At 41.5% G+C, this 17,061-nt stretch overlaps 1 protein-coding gene across 1 annotated transcript in view; it reads left to right on the forward strand.

Moving 5' to 3' along the window:
• LOC143321893 (NT-3 growth factor receptor-like) overlaps positions 1-17,061 on the forward strand; it is a 218,276-nt gene that overhangs the window by 83,079 nt on the left and 118,136 nt on the right. Inside the window, exon 4 of the mRNA XM_076732604.1 lies at positions 2,978-3,049. Within this exon, the coding sequence (XP_076588719.1) occupies positions 2,978-3,049 (72 nt within the window). The remainder of the gene's footprint in view (positions 1-2,977; positions 3,050-17,061) is intronic.

A 17,061-nucleotide genomic window follows, 5' to 3' on the forward strand; every position in this document is an offset into this window, starting at 1 on the left:
AATGAATTATCCAGTTACCTTGTGTTAACAAGTCTTGATCACCTTCAGAAGTTATTAGAAATCTTAGGAAAGAAAAAGTTCAAGTGATTCAGTTTAAGAAAACATTAATGCTGAGCTCTCTTCATGAGCACTGCAGGAATTAAGGGTTTGTCACACATCAGTGCAGATTGTAGTAGTGTGCAGAGGCTGATTAATCTTCAATCAGTGCTCTTGTGAGTATTTGGAGCAGAAAAACTGGAACGTATATTGAGTTTAAATAAACTAAGGATGACTTAACTACAAATGGAGGAATGCATTCGATCAGGTTTTGGAAAGAAAGCCTTTCTAACACGTGGTTAATATTGTAAAAGGATCACAGGATGAGACTGGATGGAAGCTGTGTGTTTGTTTGACCCATACATCCACCCCTCTTAGCGGACTTTCTTGCTCTTTACACTAAGTCACCTCATTCTGAGGGTCTGGATGAGTTTACGGTGCTGTTAGCTGAAAGGCTGCTGCACCGCACACACCGAAGGGCGTGACAAAGCATTTGATGCTCTTGGAATGAGACCAGCCTCCATCAACAGCATCACTTGCGACATGAGGAGCTCAGCAGTGGGATGGATGGCAGTGAATGATGTGGGGTCACACTGTAGTCACATCATTCACATATAACCAGAGGAACTGGAGTCTGTGTAATGTAATCAAACTATCAAGTCAAGTGTGAAATATAGTGTTTATCAACAGTATTCACTGACAGCACATGTAAGATATGACACACACACACACACACACACACACACACACACAGAGGCTTTGATAACCTTTATTGCTGATAATGATGAGGTGGTTTGGATTCCAGTGGTTGTCTCATCCCTCTGCTGACTCGAGCCTGAGCACCTGTACACAGCTGGCTTTATGTTGCCATGAAAATGGACACCTGTGTTTGTGTTGTGTGTTACTGTGACCCAGAAGGGTTTACGAGGGAAATGACTCATGACTGTGTAAAGTTCAAATGCTGTGCGTGTGTGTGTGTGTGTGTGTGTGTGTGTGTTTTCAGAGCTGCTTGTCCGGGTGTGATTTCCTCAGTGTGTGAACGTCAGTAATCATAAATCACAGATTTCTTGTTTCTGTAAATCTTCCTGATGGTGACATTTAGAGCACACTGTGGTAGTGATGTCACTGGAATGGAAACTTTCATACTTAGAACCCAACATTTGGAGGCTCGGGACCAAATGTGAAAGCTCCATCATCTACACAAACTGTAATTATGTTTAAAAAAAATGACATGGCTGCAAATGAAACGTGCTCAGACATTCAGCGATATCAGAGACTGTGAGTAGAGCTGGTAATTCCATGTGCCTTCACTCTTTAACGCAGTGGCAGTTTGACAGATGGAGCAGCTTCAGTGTGTGTTTTCAAACTTCCATTGCTTTCACATCATTTTCGAGGATGTGTTTAGGCTCAAGCTGCAAAAAGAACATTTTGTGCTCATATTCAACAGAGCTTAATTGACAGAAGTAAGAAAACATCTTTTAAACTCACATAAACACAATCTATCCTCAACAGTTTGCTGTGTAGTTCAACACATTGTCTAGACAGTGTGATATAATAGTTTCTGTAATATTACTATTTTTGTCAGCTGTTAATAAACACCCACAAGCCCAAGGCTGATTAAAGATCACCAGCTTTACATAAGAGGGGAAGTGAGTGTCGAGCTATGAGACTGGACAGGGAGGGTGTCGACATGTTTCAGACAGCAGACGTTACAGCTTTTTAAGGTGGAATGACTTGATATCCTTTCAAAGTACAGTGAATAAATATTGTGCAAAATTGTCATTTTCCTGACAGCAGATACAGTACGTTGAATGATGAATTATTTTGTGCAAGCAAGAGCAGAAAGCTTGTCAGTGCAGACCAGGAGACAGACAGACAGATTGTGTAAAGACAAAAAACAGCAACATGCAAAACGTTCAGCTCAGAAACTATAAATGTTTGTATCAGATTGTAACAGCAGAATTGTGCTGTTAACTGTTCGTACAAAAATCATGAATGCAAATTAAAAAGTATTCGGTTATTTGTTAATCTACTATAATTATAACTATGTAACATTTACCAGTTTGATTTTCCATATAAAAATTAATTAGCCTTCATAAATGCCTAGCTTAAAAGGGGGTTAATTACCCTCCGCTTTGTATTGGGCAAACCATGTACAAAAACAACGACTGCATCTCTGATTCTGTACTTTCATCTGAGACAGTTCATCAGCTTTTAAGGTCTCTGTGTTTATGGAGATTTATCGCTTTGATATTGATAGGCTGCTTTCTGTAATCTGAATTTAGAGCTGTTTTTTCTTTATTCAGGCATCAGCAGCTGGTGCACATTCCCCCATGACAAAAATAGGCTAGCTAAAGAGGCTAATGTATGTAGAGAGCCTATTTGGAAAAGTATCATATATACCTCTCATGCTATATGCCATATGTATATTCATTTACATGAGCACTAATGAGGCACCTATGCCAATCAAAAGTTGGCACAGGTGCCTCAGTAGATCATCTATGGCACTGACTCCAAAGGCTCCTTCAGGCATGAATTCTGCTCCTGCCTACCAACAAGGAGTTTGTATCTGTAGTTAGCAGTGCAGCCATGCTCCTCAGTTGTGCTGCCTGGTAACAGTTTACGTTTTCTTGTTTAGCCAGGGAAATTCTGATGGAAGAGTTTTAAAAATAGAACTAGGACAACTAGGACTTTATTGTTGTTGATTAGCTTTAAAGGCGGGGGGTGGGGGGGGGGGGGGGGTTCTGATTGTTGAGTTAGAGAAGCGAGAGGAACACTGGGTATACAGGAAGAGACATCAAGGCTTCTCATTAGCTTTGAAGGCAACTACTGACATGATGAACACATCAATAAAACACCAACAACTCTGAGCTCTTGTTGTCATTTTGCAGTGAAGTTCGCATCTGTCTTACCTCTCTGTCTTTCTCATTCTCTCCCTCAGAAACCTGTCCAAGAATCCCCAGATGACCACGTTGTCCTGGCAGATCTTTGACAACTTGCAGCTTTTGGAACTGTAAGTTGACCGTTGTCTTTTAGATACAGTTGACACATCACGTCCACACTGTCCTCGGTTCATTGTTACAGACAATCACAACAGAAGTCTGTAAAGTGTATGTAGCTGCAAGAAAGGTGGTGGGTTCACTCACTGACAGAAACCCAAATGTCTGCACGATGTCTGCGTTCTATGAATGAGCTCACTGACCAGAAAATGCTTAAAAGGCTACAGGTGTTTTTGGAGTTTGCGTTGTATTAGGCGCAGCAGAGAAACAAGAATAATAGGAGTGATCAAGATGTCTCATATATTAGCAGTTTGAAGAGCATTTCAGTCAGAGCTTTTCTTCAAACTGGCTCTGAATTGCTATGATATACCACTGATTATACAGATAGTGAAGATATCCATCCATGAATCTTTCCAAACATTAACACTGATGTTCCTGTATTAACCTCGACCTCTGACATCTTAAGTGTGGAATGACTTGTTGACTTGAGTGTGCATGTGTATGTACATATGCATGTATCCACAGATTGATGTTAAAGGCATTTCTCTTTCACACAGACAGGTTTTTTTGTAGCAGTGCAAAGAAATCTGTCAGTAGGTTGAGCAGTAACTCTGCTGAGTCAGTATGACGTTACGATAATTAGACCGATAATAACCTTACACTGTCATGTTCAGAGCTATATTGCAAGTCTTCATGTGAAAGATTTAAATATAAAGGAGGAGGGTTTCCTTACTTGTCTCTTGTGGCTGTAGATGTCTTCAGTTAGGTAACATACTACACTTCATTTCCATTTCAAAGCTTCCCAGGACACACTTGTGTTTTCATTTCCTCTTGTGATTGCTCTGTCCTTGTCTTACAGTCTTGGATGCGGAGAAACACACACAAGTTTTTTTCCACTGCTCACATTCATTCTGTTGTCATTGAAAGTGACACAAGGCTGCTGTCCAGGGTGCTGAATCCTCTGTCCTGCCATTTTACCTCAATTTACCTCCATAGATTGTCGCAAATTATCAGAATAGCGGCTCTCGAGTAACACATCTGATTCTGTGACTGTTGCTTTTCCCCCTTTCCATTTCATACAAACCAGCATCTAAAATGGTGTCAGTTTTTGAGGCAACATAAATGCTTTATTCTGTGAATATTACCATAGCAGCTTGTTAAGGCACACTGTACCGCCGTTTATGTGCTCTGCATGATTCATGACCTAAATTACTGCTCCTCCAGACAGTCAGTGAGGACAGCAGTAAAACTTACTGGGCTGAGATGTTTTTTATGCCTTGTCATCTGGCCAGATGCCAGAGAAACATCAGGGACATCAGAGGGAAGCAGATGAAGAATGTAAAATGTTCATCTTTACTGGACAGATCAGAGGTTGCGGCTGTATCACAGCACAACAAAACGCAGGGTTGAGGTATTTTCCAGCGAAATATGGAGTAACTTCAGTAGATATGATCAGTGCGCGGCGACGTGAATGTGAGAAAGTCAGAGTTGAAGAGGCGTCAGCAAAATGGCAGTTTTTCAATGTCAGCAACCAACTTTGAAGAGAAAAAGGAAAGCCAGCGTGAATGTCAACAGTTTGTAGGATATTCATAACGCAGAATCCTTGAGATGGCTCAAGGTGCGATACTCTTGAAGAGGCTACCCCCCCCCCCCACTCCAAACGCCAAGGATAAAAGACTGTGTAACCAGCTCTGACCACATACCAAAACAAAGACTGGTATCTATGTTTAAGAAGATCAAAGCTCTCCTGGAGGAGACAGAAGACACCACTGATTAGTAACTGACTGCAAATGGCCCCGTTTGAAGTTACACCGGACTCCCTGACAGCTGGACAATTGGACCCCCGCCGTGCCCAGCACCGAACAATCCAGGCTTTGTTTCAAAGCTGCATGAAATTTCTCGTACAGAACGCTTGAAGATTTAGCAAAATTGGATTAAAAAAAATAATAATCCAACATTACTGCAAAATGGACAGAGTTAAAAATGGCCAGGCGGGGGGGTGGTTCCCCAGGGTGACAAGTGCCCGTGGATTGGAAGTAAACTTCTTGTGTTACTAACTAGACTTTCTGTATAAAAGGCTTCTACTAAACATGCAAAGTAGACTTCCTTGTCACCACACACCGCAGGCCTCTGCAGCGCCTCCTGAATTTATCACTCCTTTTACCAGCTGCTCCAGTGACGACCACTGCTAATTTTGTTTGGTTTCCTCCAGTTTCACCTCCGTTGTTGTTAGTTAACATTTATTGTGTCTTTGCTGGTAATAAATGGTTTTACCCAAACAGTCAGAGTCCCAGTACTCTGTAACTATTTCAGTCCTTTTACACATCCGGTTCTCTGAGCTTCACTCAACTGAGTTGAAATTAATTGCTCTCCTGTTAATTTGTGCATTACAAACACTTTTGCCTGATCACTAAGAGACACAGTAATTCGGCTATACTTCCCAAACTGAGCAAAATCTTTCCTATGCCTTCACTACATTGTGTCATGCTATGTCATGTGATGTCACATCATATCAGATCACATCATATGACCATTAATAACAGAGCTGTCGTGATGGATCCTCATTGTGAGCGAGTTGTGGGAATAAAGCATAGCCTTGAAATACTGAGTGACGCTGGAATTGCTTGCAGTGCACCAGCCTCTGCTATGATAATGGAGTGGGGTTGTTTGCGGCTGTGGGCGTCTCTGGCTCTGTTTCAGTGTTGCCCAGGATTGGCATCTCACATGGAGTCAACCTCAAGCGTCTATGTTGGGGCAGGTGCAGGATGGTAGCATGGGCAGAAATTTGTGCATAGAGAAAATCAGGTGGGCCAGGCCTGTCCAAGACCAGTCATACTTAATAGGTTCTGAGACTTATGTTACTAAAACAGGCCATTACAGCTATACTTGCCTGAATGCACCACAAGCCTATACATCATTAGAGGTAATGTTCCAGTCAAACATTAACAGCATCACATGGCCCGGCACGACAGCCATATATTCACACACACACACTGCAACCATCACCCTAACATTTAATGATGGGAGGGGAATCAATGGCACTTGCGTTTCATCCCCATAAGGAAGACAAGCTGCCACAATGTGACTTTGTAAACAGATGTATACCCCCCCCTCATATATTACATGTCCACATAAACACACGCACACAGCTGACAGATGCAACAGCATCAATGGCAGTTTAACATAACCTGACATGACATTCACATGAACCACATGCATGCATACATCCACACACACACACACACACACACACACACACACACACACACCACAGGTGTGAGGGCTTTCACTGCGAATGCATGTGTGAGCCCTGGAGGGACTGCAGCATCGCCAAACAGGCCAGAATTGAGCTCTGTTGTGAAACAGGGCCAATGTATGAGGAGTCATCCAGAGGGTCAGTCTGCCATGCACAGAGGAGACCAAAGCCCATTGTTAACACTGGTGCACAAGAAAATTCAAAAGTTGTCAAAGTTGAAAAGTGTTTTCCCAAATTGTCACCAGAAATGCAAATGCAATGATGTTGTGAAAATGTACAACTCGGAGCGAGAGTACGAGCCACATCAGGCAGGCATTATGGGGTCTAGTGCAGCTGTTTCTACACTTGGTGCAATTGTGCTGCGGCCTGTCTGTCACAACTGCTGCCTGTTGGCTGCAGTGTAGGAGACAGGGCCTGAAGTATAGCTGTTGGCAACCTGCTACAAAACTGTGACATTTTATGTTTACATGAAACCTTTTTTGCGTAAACAGAAAACTGGGAAAATTTAGCTCTTTAAATTACAATTTCCATGCGGTTGGTGAATCCACAACTGATCTCACCATGAGAATAGTGAGAGGAAGGATAGGAGGTGTGGCTATACTATAGCACAAAAAGAAGGACTGTTGCCAGACTCTGTGTTGTCTGCTACTCTTGCGACTGTCATCAAGGACAAAGCTGGCGAGGTTGAAAGCCTGGATAATTGGAGGCCAAATGCACCAGCCAGTGTGATATCTAAAGTTCTGGCAAGGATTGTGTTAGGCTGTTTATGTGAGTATACTGGTACCACAGACAAGCAGTGTGGCTTCAAAGCCAAGCATTGTGCGTTGATGTATCTGGGCCTTGAAAAAAGTTGTTGAAATGTTTAGAGTAGAAATCAAACTAGCGCAAAAGGGGACCTCAACTTTTCAGATTTTTATCTGTGTGTTAAAACAAAATACAGATCAAACGTTTGATGATGCTGATATCTATAGGCAGCGCTGTATTTTATCTGCTCAAGCTAACATGTTGGCAAAAAAGGTCTTTGAGGTACTAAGACTCTTTAGAGAATATTGCATGCCACTTGTGTGCCAGGCTAAAAAGGTGAGTTTACATAGGCCTCAGACTGCCTGTCATGTGTGCAGATATTACTTAGAACTGAATTGAAAATAAATCATATGATGTCATGGCGCTTTTGTCCACATGTTTAAGTGTCCTGCTCCTGTTGGGCAGGCCAGCACCTTGCATAGTACCTCACTGCCATCACTGTGTGATTGTGTGACTGAATGAGAGGCAAAATGTAAAGTGCTTTGTCTAAAACCAGTACTATTATGCAATGATATGCTGATGATCTGCTATGGGAATTTTAATCACCAACATTTGTCCACCAACTCACCAAATTTTGGCAAGTGACGTGAAATGAACAGAAGGTCTGAACTCCACAAATGTAATGTTTTGTGTTACTGGAAAGAATAAGGTCAAGTGACTACGATAAATTGATCAGAGCAGCTGCCATTACGATCGGAAGCTTGTTAACTCTGGCAGCTCTGTGTGTAACTTAGAGCATTTTATAAAGACTTTCATTTTCTTCATTTCAAGTACTTCAAGTTCTTTATAGCCATATGCACAACAATTACAGCGAAGCAGACCTTGGCAGTGAAATTCAGTCTCCCTCCAACAATGCTCATACACATTTAAAAAGGAAATCACATAAAATTCAATCAGTGACATAATGAGATAAAATGACAAAGAGGATCAAATATAGGAATAAGATATAATGTAAAACTTTAGGTGCAAGTTGCAATAATCTGGGTCCATGCAGGTTGCAGAAAACTGCACTTGACATTTTTACAGAAAGAATTTTGACTCTAGGTCAAGCCGTTTTTGAGATAATTGCAAAAACATAAACCTGATTATTACAGCATCACAGGTCAATGAGTGTCGTTATATTTGACTGAGTAGTGGGTGGCATTTGCAACCCACCTGCCAATTTTTGGTGCTTGTAGGTCTCATAGTTTTTGCTGCACAAACACCTTTAGCAGAGAAAAATAATAACATATATATATATTTTTATTTCTTTTATTTATTCATCTCAATAGCTTACTTTATATGAACATGGAGCACCAGGCTAAGTGCACTGAAAATGCTACTGGGTTCATCATTTAATAACCAGGTTGAACAACAAGGCTGCTTTATGTTTTTGTTATGGTAACATTTGTTTGTGCTAAAGGAGACTCTCAGGTTCAGGTATCTTACTGTTTACCATTGGCTCCACTGATTTGAACAGTGAGATTTCAGTTTTTGTTGTGACTGCAGCTGTGGATAATGTGACAGAAGCACCGCTGCCTGTGAGGCAGCGTGAAGACATATATGTGCATTACACCATGTTCTGCCAAGAGGAGCCTGTAAAGGTGCTGCTGGCTATTCTCGTTGAGATATTTAAAGCAGTGCAGCCGGGATGTTAATAGTGTGATATTTCAAGCTATGAGCTAGTTTAGGCTGCTGGGATTATTCGCAGCCCTGAGTGTGCAGTGCGACACACACACACACACACACACACACACACACACACACACACACACTGAAACATAGGTTACTAGAGGTCAACACTCTCTTACTGGCTCCTGTGAATGTTTTTAGTGTTGGATTTGTTTGATCTTTTTTGGGCATCAAGAATTCTATGATTCATGTTGACACACCGACTGCTGCCTAAGAGCTATTATAGACATTAGGACATGTGGCATTAATATTTCTAAAGCTACAGTTATTCTAATTATGGGTTGTTTTGAATACATTATATTTAACATTTGTATGATTTCCTCCCCTCCCTCTGTGCCTCTCCTTCCTAATTCCAGGTCTCAGTCCATGTTTTTAATGCAACTGCCAAACTCAATTTAGTCAAACCTTTCTAAATGTCATAAAAAATAAAAAGCAACTTTCCATCAGAAAGGATTGAAGCAAACAAGTGAAGCAAATGTCATGAAAAGAACATCCTGCACAAATGTGGAAGTTGGAGTCTTTTAAGTGCAGATAAGTCCCGAGCCACTCTCTGTGGACTTGGAGACATGCAGTTTGAGGACAGCGGTGTTAATCTTTATGAGCAGCCTGAGTGGTTGTTTCACAGGTTTGACACACAGCAGCTGGAAAGGTAAAGCTGCTTCTACGTGACTTTTTTCAAATGCACCTCATCTCGCCAGCACAACTACTACCCCACAGACAAACACGCACACACACACGCTCACACACACACGCACTACGTTTACTTGATAACTTGAGATAATTTGTACCTCAGAGATTCAGATAATCAAAGCAAAGTATAATCAATAAATAAACGCATTATTACAGAGTAAGATAAGACTTCATGGTGAATAAACTCACAAGCAGCCGTGAGGTTCAGCTGTGTTGCTGTGAATTTTTACATCAATATGCAGCCGAACTGAAGCCAAATGAAAGAGAAACTGAATTTATGAAACTTTGAGATGTTTTAAATATATGTCAAACTTTCAGTCTTGAGGATGTTGTGGATTTGTGGATGTTGAATTGTCAAGCAGATAATGTTATGTCTGGTGCACACTAGAGGATTTTCAAATTTTAACTTATTTGAACAACGTGGGAGGCCACATAATGACACTTTTAACCAGTTTTTAACATTTTAATCCTAAAGACGCACATGCCAGACATTTCAGTCAAGACACAGGACCACACAGTGAGATTAAACCATGTTAGAGTGGTGATTGCGTGATCTAACGTGACTTCAGAAAAAAACAAACATGGAGGAGAACAGAGAACAAAAACTGCGGATGAACAACAAGAACATTTGGGCAGATAATCTGTTCAGACCAGTGTGGGATCGGGAACACGCCCATGATTGTCAGGTGGGAATCAGAACCAAAATCTGTCCAATTATCCTCGAGTGTGGCGCCAGCGTTAGGGTGAGGAGTTGGTCTTCAACATTATGTTTTTCTTGACGTTGCTTGTTTCTTTTTGTGGAGGATTTTAGTGTTGCCAGACTGTTGGGGAACTTTGTGGAGATGTTGGCTGGATTTAAAGAAGCTTGTTTGTTTCTCATACTTGAGATCTGGTGATTCATACACAGATAACTGAGCAGGCTTGATTTGATTGCTGATGATTTGACACAGGCCTGGATTATGTGGCTTTTAAAATTTTCTTAAAAGTATCTGTTGTCAGAGCAACAAGTCCTGAAACAGAACTAAAATGCAGGCTTATTCAGAGTAAGATGGATGTTGACCAAGGCTTGTTTTTGGTGAACCTCTATATATAAAGTCATTTTCTTTCTGTCTTAGGTCTACAATGAAATAATGAGGATGATTTTCCAGTAAAATAATCAGGATTCTGATAAGAACATGCTGGTTATTGAGAAAACAAAATAAAGACTTCAAACAATGCATCACCAGATTTGGTGATTTAGAATTTTTCAGATAAGCTGATGTATGTTTGTGTTTCTTCACGGGTAAATCCAGCTGGCTCGTCTGAAAAATGCATCATAATGAGGCTGAGAACAGGGCTGTTTTTCTCACTATGAAAAGATGATTTTTTGGAGACGCAGGGCAGCTGCCCACACAAAATGAACTATAACAATACTGGAAGTGTGAAAACCATTTTATGGCCATTAAAGTATTGCCCCAGAGTATGCTGGGAGGCATAGCTCCACACCAACCTCATGTACTGCAAGTGCAATCATAGGACCAGCAGTCAGCCAGTGTTACGAGTGCTGATTCTGATTCTCTGCTCTTGATGCCATTATTTCAAAATGATGGCACATGGTTACAAGATAACTTCAACAAACTGAACAAATCAGCTGTGTTTAAAGAAGGATATTAGCTCCATGAGAATTAACAGCATCATTTCAATAAGTTAAGCTACGTTTAAACAACAGATGTCCTAATTTGTGTTCAGGTGCAGTTATAATTTATAAGGATATACTATAAATACATACTAGAAAATATGATCTATTCTTTCAGTAACAGGAGTGAAAAATAAATAAAATAAGTTTGTTAATCAGTGACAATGAAATGTAAATGCAATACAATGCAATTACACACACGAGAAACACAAATTAAGACATCTCACAACCTTGGTCAGTGCCTTCAATATCAATAAAGAAATCCAGAGGTCAGAGTGCTCACTCAGTTTCACATCTGAGGTACTCTAAGGTGCTCTTTAAAGATGAATCAACTGACAGGAAGTGTTCATTAGGACTGCAGAGCATGCAGATAAATCATATTAAAGCTTTTATCAGGCATACTAATGCTTTAAAATGATGAAAGGTTTTGACCTTAACACGGTGGAGATAATTATAAACAAACTCATGACACCTGCTTCACAATGCAGACAATAGATCTGAATTAAACATCATTTCAGCCTCTCAGCCTGCGAGCAGAATGGACAGCTCCTCTCTGTGCTTGGAACCAGATGTGCTCTGTGTCTGCTGGAGCTATCGCCCCTTGTACAGTCCTGCACTGAAGGTCAGCCACCCGCTTCTCGACGGATGACTTGTACAGCGACCTGTGACACCTTAATATAACTGTAGAGCAGCTGTTTCTCTCCTTTCTTCTTTCCTTCCTCCTGCAGGGCTGGTCTGGCCCAGCTCAGGTGCTCTGCTGGAGTGTCATTCACGGAGGGGAGAATGTACTCACAGACATCATCAGACAGGGCATGATTCTCGGCACGTGCTCTAAGTGGTCGACAGGGACTCGTAGATCAAGGGCCTGTTCTTCAAACACGGTTTAACTAATCCAGACTTGCATGTATGAAGTTAGTGAGTGCTCTTATTTTGAAATAAAGGCAAATTGAACAGAGAGTTTAAGGCTTGATCAGTATGTCTAGTGCTGATCATTGATGTTACATAAGGAGGTGTGTTGGGAACCTGCCCAGCATGCACTTGGACAGAAGATTAATGGACATAAGTGTTTCTGCATTGTGGATGTTATTTTGTTCTGCATTGCGCTCCACAATATTTCCAACTGTTCCACAGTTAAACATTAGACACCAGTGAATGTGGTCAGACTGCAAATGGTGTTGGATCGTGATTGGTGGGGTTTCCTCCCTCCATGAATATGTATGACACTTTTCAGTGATAGTCATAAGCCTGGAATGAAAATGAAATCTCAATCCAATCCCTCAAAAAGCAGTTTTAATTGCATGAACAGTTTTCATCAAATTGAGTTCTGCAGTTAATAAGTTAATAAGTTTCAAATGAGAAATTTCCATTTTAACGTCAAATGAAGTGACAGATGTTCTGGCTCCACTGGTCTTTAGAACAGTTTAGTATGGCCTTCAGAGTCTGCCAGGCCTGAATAACAGACTTATAGAAAGGTGTGAGTCCAGTCAGCTCTGCCTCCTGTGAGCCCAGCAGGAACAGGTTTTCATCTTGTCCCAGATGGCCAGCTCTCCTCAAGAGCAGTGACCAGGTTACTGACCACTAAAAGCCTTCCTCTGTAAGACATGTGGGCTGGCAGCCACCTGCTCTCCTGTCACTCTCCGTCTCCAGCACACTCTCCCAGTCCATGGTGTGATACTCCTTTATACCCGTATAAACTTACAGAACCTTCATTGCCCCCTTGTTCCACCTCAAACCACTTGGCAGACTGGGATCTACCCCGTCCATCTACTCCCCCATCCTCACTCTTACCCTAGTTTACCTTTGCAGACAAGCCTCTCTCATCCATACCCAAATGATCAACTAAAGCCTGGACCTCCCCCTGCCTCTGAATAGACATGTTGACATCATCCACATGGGCAGACACTATAATAAGCTGGGTCTGCATAAACCCCAGCAGAGAGAACCCCCTCAGCCTGAACCTTAAGGGTCGTCCACAGCAAGAACAATAACAATAACAATGACAATCACGTTGTGAGTATCCACATGGAACAATAACAGTCTGTAAACACTGGCACCAAGCACACGCTGCGTGCTCCAGTTGTGGCAGCAGCTTAGGAAAGTGGATATTGATTACTGGTGGATGCTGCACGGAGAAACAAAAAGAAAACTGGAAGGATACAGGATCTCTAAAGTCCTCAAAGACAAGAGGGGTTTAGGAGAATCCAACACCCGAGTTGTTGTCTTTTGAAGACAAATTTTCCTGGTGAATGTCAAAGAGGACATCAGTAAGGACAAAACAAACTTCAGCAAACCCATCAGTGCCCTTTGACCCTTTGGAAGTATGTCTCAGGTAAAATGACATTTTTTATGTGTAATTAGCAGCCTAATATTACATTAAATGAGCACTGAATAATTGTTGTAGTGTCGCATTGTTGCAGAAGCCAAGTCTGTGTTTTCTTGAACCTCAGTGATCAGTCTCTCTGCAATGTCATCTGCCATGTTGAAAGTGACACCTTGTCTCCTCTAATGTATCGTATCATTGTGAAGGGGGTTGCTTGTTTGCACAAGCACACACTGACACAAAAAGTGCTGTCATCACTGATCTCACGTTGCAACAACAATCTCCTATAATCTCCTATGAGTGTGTGTGTGTGTGCTCTTATACTGCTACCTTTGAGGGATTCACTTTTAGGGTTCATAATTTCTGGATTTTTCATAGAAATGGGATGAACAAATTCAGAATGTCCTTTATTGTGCCACATTTTCTTACCATTGCCATTTATGCTTCAGATTTTTATATTTCATTATTTGGAAATTGATGGAGCAGGACATTAAACTGTGTGTAGTAGTGTGTGGCCTGGATTAATTGCTTGTTTGGGCAGTGTTAGCCACACAGTGCTATTTGAATTGTGCCACAAAAATCCAGCTGTAATTAAAACGAATGCATTACTGCAAGGAGAAAGAAAACACAGGTTTTTGTCCATTAAACATTAACATTGATTATGTTTCCCATTGCAGAATGAGAGGATGGAGAGCGGGTGAGTTGTGGCAACAGGCAACTTAACGCCAGCCGTGTAATTCCCATATTGTTCCATTACACTTTGAGCTACATTTTAACATAGATGGAGGATTATTGTTCAATGAGGATGCAGCACAGAAAAAGTTAAAGAGGAGCATGAACCCTAACTTCTACAAACCAGTGAATAAATGCTGGCATGAACAAACGCAGCAATTAAAAACTACTAAATGCATTAATGAAACCATGAATACAGCACGAACAATGACCGGCTGGGTGAGGTTCATTGTATACCAGCTAAAGTAGCGAAAGATGGTCTGATGTATTAACTTGGGGAAACGTTAGACATGCAGCCAGACTTGAGCAGATTTCTTGTAGAGGGTTTCTTTCTTTCAGTGTTGGTTGGATGGCGTCCTTCAGCCCTTTGGGTGCAGCTCAGGATTCATCTGAGTTCTGGGTGGGGGAAGCATGCAGGTCATTTGAATGGGCCATCAGCCCGCTCACTCAGGATGAGGCACAGAGCCAGAGGGAAGAGGGTCAAGAGCCATGAAGTCAAGAGATGAAGAAAAAGGACGCTGCAGGGCTGTAAATTCTCTTGTTTTTTAGTCTTCTGTAAAACAACCTGAGCAGTGGTGTCTAAAGTCAATGGCGTGAAACTTCACCCTTCACAGCCTAAATCTGTCTTGTCCTAATTCTTTTCTTTTTTTCTAGTTTCTGTTCTAAAGAATTAAGTGTCAAGGCCTTAGCCTCCTCAGTTGCTGAAAGATATGGAGCGCCTTTTATCAATAAACAGGATGTCATCCACTGAATAGTGAGTAACAGATGGTGTTAATCCAGGTTCAAATGTCATAAAAAACAATAATGTCTACCATCTGATTTTATGGCACAATACATATGTACATATATTAGGTCTATGTATAAGTATACCCACATACATAGCAAATTAAAGGAGTAAAATAAAATCAACACGTGACAGTGTCAATACATGTCAATACATGGTCCTTGTGTTGCAGCAATGTGTCTTTATTTCTTCCCCCTTGAGAGGGATGAAAAGCAGAGGGGAGCACATTAGTTTGAGGCCTGTCAGTCATTACTTGGTCACTTGTCACTTAACTTTCCACGAGTGCCATCCTTGAGTCCTGGCAGGGCTTATTTTGTGACCCAGAGGTCAACTGAGCCATAAGATCAGGAAAGCTTTGCTCCTTCCTCAATGAAAGAGGAAAAATTGGTCATCATCATCATCATCATCATCATGCTACAGCAGCAAGCTCTCTGCTTCATTCAATCCAAATGGACAATCCAAATCGATTTTGGGACACATTCCTGTGCAGAGTCACACTGTGGCCCGTCTTGGTCCGCACCCAGAATCACCACAGTGTTCAGCAAGAGGCTATTCCAGACTAAGATGCGCTGTGCCAGACCCAAACTGGCTACAAACAAAAGCTTTTGCATCCTTGCCAGCTCATAATATCAGCTCCTGGGAAAGAACAGCAATGACATTTTTCAGCAGGCTTCTGTTAAAAAATAAGAGTTCATGCAATAACAGAGTCATGTGATGTTCAGCATCAAACTTTGACGCTTGCTCAAGTCATAGAGACTCACAGTATTCATATATTCCTTGTGTACAAGGGTACATTCTGACCTTATGATGGTCCCAGAGGAAAGGTCAGGGGTCACAGAAGTAATCAAGAATCATACTCAGACTGACCCAGTTGCAGTAGCCGCCCTTAGGACTAACGCTCCCACTTTGTATGAGGGCTCATGGCTCTCCCACTGTGAAATTGCACTCATAAAAAGCTGGAGGGCTCCCTGATTGACCGTTTGAGCTCTTTATGCACAATTTCTATGAGCCTGCTCCTCTGCAGACTTTGCTCAAGGGAAAAACCCACAATGTATTGTGTTGTACGACAACAGTGGAATTTGTTGTGTAGTTTCCAACTTGTGGGATGTAGTTAGTGCTGCCTACTGGCCTTAGTTGTTCCCACAGTTTGTTATACCCACGCTATTTCCTGTCCCTCTTGCTTTCTGCCACAGCATTTCACCTCATGAAATCTAGTCTGTGTGCACCATCAAGATGCACATTAGCTCTGTGCCACTGACTGACTGGCCCCTCTGCTACCAGGGTATATTTAAATTCACAGATAATAAAGCCTTATTCAGATGGGGCCAACAGATGAACTCTTCATAAATTGAAAAGAGATGCATAACAGATTTGTTATTAAAGTAAAGATATCAGGACAGCTTCATCAGAGCTGACCCTCTTCTACAGATAACACCACTGTCTCTCTAATGGAAATTCTCTCTTCTTTTGTCATTTAATGACTGTAGCTGGCATGGAATTATAAAATCAAGTGGTGCCACACCATGCCTCAGACATGCTAATGTGAGCAACTGAATACAAGCCAGTAGAACGAGAGTAATAAGACACAAACACTGTGATCCTGAGAGGAGTTTGTTATAGTTTTTGTCTTGGCTGAGATTCTATTTGTCACCAGCAGTAACACCTCCCAGCACACAGAACCTGCCAGTAGGGCTGCTCAATTATGGCAAAAATCTAAATCATGATTATTTTGGTCAGTGCTGAGATCACGATTATTTAACACGATTACTTTGGAGACATCATGCATTTATTGAATTTTAGGCTAAAGCTTGTCTTTTTAACAGTGGGTTTCCTTGAACTTTAAATATAATTTATTTGTAGAATATTTTTTTTATTTTATTCGGTTCTATCTGCAGGATGAGTCTGAATATCTCTAACTCATTCAGTAGTGAACGTGCTTGGCGACCGGTGGCACACCGTCATCTCTGGCCACCTTATGCACACACAGCCATCGCTGTAGAGAGCTGACACATACGCTGTCGCTCTTCTAAATTATTTATACAAGGATTTGGGACTGCCATAGTGTGGCATGATCATCCCTGTTGCTCTCCCAAC

Source organism: Chaetodon auriga, chromosome 6 (assembly GCF_051107435.1).
Source record: "Chaetodon auriga isolate fChaAug3 chromosome 6, fChaAug3.hap1, whole genome shotgun sequence".
Lineage (NCBI taxonomy): Eukaryota > Metazoa > Chordata > Actinopteri > Chaetodontiformes > Chaetodontidae > Chaetodon > Chaetodon auriga.